This window comes from Macadamia integrifolia, chromosome 7 (assembly GCF_013358625.1).
Source record: "Macadamia integrifolia cultivar HAES 741 chromosome 7, SCU_Mint_v3, whole genome shotgun sequence".
Lineage (NCBI taxonomy): Eukaryota > Viridiplantae > Streptophyta > Magnoliopsida > Proteales > Proteaceae > Macadamia > Macadamia integrifolia.
In genome coordinates, this window is record NC_056563.1 from 29,769,238 (window position 1) to 29,775,237 (window position 6,000).

Genomic DNA, 6,000 nt, shown 5'->3' on the forward strand with positions numbered 1-6,000 from the left:
GTTTTGTTTGTTTTGATGTAAATTTTTTTTGAAATTTGATATTGTATACAATATTTTTCTCTATAAAAATTTTTTATTTTTTAACATTTTGTGTTAAAACTTGTGCTGCCCTATGTCTATGATGCAGGGGTCTCTCACGGATGGACAACTTTATTTCTTTCATATATTGCAAACTATATCTAATTATAATTTAATACTAGTTTAGCTAATATATTGGGAGGAGGCCATAAAACCTCAATTCTGCATCTGCCACCTTATTGGTTAGTTGGGTTTGGGCCTACGAAATTACAATGAAGGTCAGCCTAGGCAAGTGTTGAATTTGAATCCATAAGAGCACTCTGCCATGTGCCCTAATAACGTGACTACAAAATTTGGAAGAAAGATTCTAGCTCATCTTCATCAGAAGTAGAACATCCCGTTATATGTAATTATGTCACCTGGAAGGGAGTGACATGAAAATTATTTATTTATTATTTATTAACGTGTAAGAAATGCTAAATGTTCATATTACATATATCAGACACCCAAAGAGTGGAAATATGAAAGAGACAGACCCTCCTAACAAGGAATGCTTGTTGGGAATAAATAAAATTTGGGTGGTTAGACCACCATAGTCGAATGCTTTCTTGAGAGAATGCTTGTTGGATACCAGGACCATTCCAGGTTTAGCTACTTTATTGTTTTCTAATTGAAAAATGATATGCTTCTCAGGAGAGGAAAATGAGTCCACAAGTTACTTATGCGGTAAACTACAAGGGACAACTAGTTGACAAGATGATAACTGGAGGATGGTTGTCTGTGGCTACTATCCTAGGTAAATTCCCTTACTCCCCTCTTTTGAAAAAAAATTAAGTGTTTTCTATCCGAGAGGGGCCCATGCAACCTAATCACAAGGACAGGTACTCAAAGATGGGCATGGTGGTCATTGAACACTCCCTGTGTGTCTGGGACACATGGACCGCTCACGGATAGAAAACTGTCAATTGGTCCTTTGTTTTACTAATGAAGAAAACACGTATAGTTACGGAGGCATGCTAGAGGTTCACAAATGTGGGTGCTGCAATTTTATCAATCTCATGCGCAATCCCAACACTACAACCACCCCCTTGCCCCCTTAACAGTAGTACGTGCATACCGGCCAATGGATTTCAATTTGGAATTCTGAATCTTGCTCTATACGTGATCGCAATTGGACATGGAGGGCTTAAAGCCAATGTCTCAGGATTTGGAACTGAATTCGACGAGAATGATAAGAAGGAAAAAACAAAGATGGATTACTTGTTCAGTAGATTTTATTTCTGCCTCAGCCTTGGAATTATACTTAGTGTCACACTAGGAATAGGTGTACAAGACTATGTGAGCCTAAGCTGGGGATACGGCATTTGCTGTATTGCATTCTTTTTTGGAACACTTCTATATATGTTGCGGACTAGAAAATACAGGTACAAGAACTGCGTGGGAAGCCCCATTGTTCAAGTTCTCAACGTTATGGTGGCTGCTCTACGGAAGAGAAAAGTCGTGTGTCCTACCGACGCTGATACCTTTTGATGACCCTACTGAGACTGCTCCAAGAATCCATCACACAGACCAAATTCAGTAAGTACGTAGTAGTATACAGGTAGAAGGAACTTTCCTGCAACCCGAGCTTGCAGCCAAAAAAATGGAATAATTTACTTCTCCTTTGATTCACAAATAGACTACTTCCAATTTTGGCCTCCACAATCTATTTCTAGACCATACATTCACAGGTGCTCACCTTCTCTGTGGAGCAAGCTTCAACGATGGAGAGAACAATCGGGAACAACTTTCAAACCCCGGCAGGATCTTTCAATGCTTTCTGTATTTCAAGAATTTTGATTGATGCTGCTTTCTACGATTGGGTGATCATTCTTTGATGAAGAGGTGGAAAGGGAAACATGGTAGGTGTTATAGATCATAAAGTACATAAGAGATTACTTACAAGAGGACAATATTTATGTCAATAAATTGAATCTTTTGAGTTAGATTTTGAATATTTAAATGTCTATGTATACAATAGCTCTTATTTTCAATTATAAAAAAGAAAAATTAATATGGTTTCGCTCTTTTTAATCCATAGGTTTAACCAACCTGGAAAGAATAGCCATTGGCATTGTCTTTTCAATTGTAGCCATGACAATTGCTGCAATCGTGGAGACAAAAGGACTGGTCGTGACTCGTGACTCTTGACTCGTGATTAAAGTTGTGGGTGGCAATGTCGCAACTTTGCCTGTGCTTTTTCTCTCGACAATTGGACTTGGTTTTTTTGTCAGAACCTTCTTGGTGTCTATACTCTATAGTCACTGAAGTGACTGGAACCCAGGTTGGCACTGGATGGCTAACTAGCAACATAAACTATGGAAAATTATACTATTTCTATGCTCTTCTGGCAGTATTAAGCTTCGTTAACTTTAATATTCTATATTCTTTGTGCTATATGGTATGTGAGAACAATGAAAAATGCTACATAAATTGAGAGCGTTGTTACAAGTTCTGACTATGATGAGAAACATGATGTGCAGATGAAGGGGACCCTTACAACTTCTGTAGAGCAAGACTGAGATCATGAATGATATCTTAGCAACACATATTTTTATTTATTTATTTATTTATTTTTATTGATATATCCCTATGTCTTTGGTTGTTGGTATTACAAATTGCTGCGCTTGTAAATGACCTTACTAAATTGGGAACAATTTGTTGCGACCAAAGTGGTTAATTAAGAATATGTAACTTCCATTTAGAAATTCTGAATTTTTATTTAAAAATGAAAGAGAGAGAGAGAGAGAGAATTACAAATAACTTGTGTTTCAAAGTTTTCCACCTTCGACATTGCCATCAATAGGGTGGTCTGAAGCACCTAGGAAGATAAATTATGAAAATCAGTATATGGGTCTTGCCACTGCATCATGGGTAAACTGTCATTAATAAATGATGGGAAGGTAATATCAGAATCAGAAATTCCTAACTTTGTTGCATCCTTTGCAAGTCAAGAATTTATCAAATTTGAAGCTCTAATTCAATCATTTATCCTTTCATAAAGTGGCATACCATCCCCCATAGTTCCACGCATATATCTCCCCATTGGTCCTTGAACCCTCATAATAATCCTAATTTTTCAGTGTTTCATTATGCCACATGGAAAGCCCCGTGTATACCAAAACTTGATGTAGTAGCAGTAGGGATGTCAATGGGCCGGGTTGGGCTGGGTTTTAAACCTTAAGGTCTCTTAACTCAACTCAAGCCCAGCCCAGCCCTAAGTTTAATTGGGATATCTCAGCCCAGGCCCAATCCTGTAGGATTTAGCCCAACCCAACTCAGCCCTAATGGACCATGATTGGGTAGGGTTTAACCCAATCCAGTCCAACCCAATACTATCGGTTACTTAGTTGCTTGATCTTGATGCACTGCAGAAGCCAAAGGCCAAAGTTTTCATATATGTGTAGATTGTGGAAAACAAAAGACTTTTTTCCATAAGTACCCATTAATAATCATTAATATATTTATATGATTATATACTTAATACACATGGTTGGGTTGGGTTGGGTTGACAAGGTCAACCCAATCCTGCCTCGGGCATGAAAATCTCAATCTTAACCCACCACCCTGTGGCCTGAAATCTCAGCCCAAGCCCTATTCAAATTTAGAATGAGTTAGGACTAATTCGGATTGATCGGGCTTTTTTGACATCCCTAAGTAACAGGGAGACCGTAGGGTCTGATGACCACCTCATCTGACTGCTACATGACACAACTAGCTAGAATGTCTTCCACATAAAGAAATGAATCAAAAAGGTCATTGTCTTCCATTTGAGTTCTCTCTCTCTCTCTCTCTCTCTCTCTCTCTCTCTTTCCGACTTGGCTGCACACTTCTCCAACAACGAATTTGATTGCCGTTCTTGATGCCTAACTTGGTTACTTCTAACCTGTTTCCTCTGGTTTGCGTCCCTTGTGTGACTTTACTCTTCTTTTTATATTTTTATAGACCATTATATCATGATCAGGTCCCCCTCCGGAGCTAAATATGACTGAAACCCATTGACCTAATGGCCAAAAGTCTTAACAGCATGGTTTGTAATCCTATGACGGCATCACTTAATCTGCTCCTCAGTAGAAGACAAATGACCCTTGTCACATTAGAAGATTGGATTAAAAAAAGAATTTCCCCTCTCGCTTTTTAATCTATTGGATGATAGGATGCTTCAAGTTTGGAATCAAACCAGCAATCAGAACCCGACAGCTGCAATGATCCATTTGGCTGATTCTAATTGTAAATAAAAGAAAAAGAAGAGAGAAGGGAAATTGGTTAAAAAAAAAAACTCTTATTCAATTTTATTTTTATATTTGAAAAAAATACTTTTTTTTTTTTTGGTCAAAGACAAAGAATTTAATTACAAAATAAGATAAAAATCAATAATCTTCTTTGAATCTACAAATCAAAGTTAGATACAAAATTTTGCTAGGATTCTAGACCACAATAAACAATTTCAACTTTACAATCTGTTTGAATCTACGAATCTTATAATTAAAAATTCATCCACACATAATCTAATATATTTTACTTGACATAAATATATGGCATGTGTCATAGTTATCGCATCTAACATCTTTTTTTATCTCTCAAGTAAAATTTAGGAATGAGAAAGAATAAGGTGCACCATTAAGGGTGTCAATTTATGATTTTCGATTCTGTTCTGATCAAGATACAATATTTTGAAATCAAAACTGAATTAATTTATGTATCATCAAAACTGAAATCAAATCGAATTGATTCCATTTTATTCGATTTGTATACTATTTAGGTATTTCAATCCAAATGAAATAACCTAAGGAAACAAATAAAGTTGCGAAGAAAATTACAACCTCATAATGAATATAGAGTACAACAATGCCAAATTTACTACCTTTCAAACCCTTTTTTTCCACAACTAAAAAAAAAAAAAAAAAATTCATAGTATGCAATTTTGCGTAACCCAACAAAGATACATGATTATAGGAGTTGGTATTATTTAGGTTTGGTTTATGCGGGTTGCACTTTATCCGATTCGATCCAATTCAAACAATAGTTTTTTGTCTAAAACCAAATCGAATGATATTTCATTTTTCTAATAAAAAATCAAACCAAATTTCCACCCAGTTTTGGTTTCAGTTTTCATCTCCTATTCTTTTTCGTCCTTAATGCATTTGAATGTGCATCCAAGTGTTCTTATCTAATTTTAATGTTGAATATTGGTCTAAATTGCAATTGATTAGAAAAAGAGATTTTATTTGTATCCTTAATTATGCAAACTAAGGGAAGAATCAAGATTTTTTTTTTTTTTAACACTAGTATATCAAATTAGAATTGCATAGTAAAATCTGAGGTATCGGTTAGTTTTCTAAATATTCTAAGGTTAAAAAAATTTTGAACTGAACGCTCTTTCAGGCTGCGATAGTACAAGGGATTACTATTTTAAGACTTATAAGATTCAAATAAGGCGAAAAATCTAGGGAGCCTTTCCTTTTGAGTTATTCGATGGTAGTACAGATTATATCTTTTATTCTATATATGGCCAACCCTCAAAATACATGGTGTTTAGAAGTCCTTATCAATTGTTCAATGACATTAAATTTTTTCAAACCAAGTATGTTGATATGCTAATTAATAACTAACAAATGTTTAAATGACTCTATTAGCTTCGTATTTTTAATTTCCAATAAAAAAGCAAATGTTTTAACTATTTATGTGGATAAGTTCAAAAGGGTTGTGTTAGAGTGATAGATTCATAAAAACCTCTCAATTTCTAGCAAAGACCCTAAAAGTGTAAATGTAGCTATATATCATATCAAGTTGATTATGTAAAGTATAGTCTAATATGTAGGATTCTATTATTTACTTATTTATTCATTTTAATAGAGCACATCGACTTCTTATCAAATATGAAGCAGGTAACAATGGTTTACTACACTCTTCCACGTTCTTGGACCTTTTTTTTTTTTTTTT

General features: G+C 35.1%; 1 protein-coding gene across 1 annotated transcript in view; it reads left to right on the top strand.

Moving 5' to 3' along the window:
- Positions 1-1,781: 1,781 nt before the first annotated feature.
- The window catches only part of LOC122084895 (protein NRT1/ PTR FAMILY 6.2-like), an 11,061-nt gene continuing 6,842 nt past the window's right edge, over positions 1,782-6,000 (top strand). The window contains exon 1 of the mRNA XM_042653315.1: positions 1,782-1,880. Within this exon, the coding sequence (XP_042509249.1) occupies positions 1,782-1,880 (99 nt within the window). The remainder of the gene's footprint in view (positions 1,881-6,000) is intronic.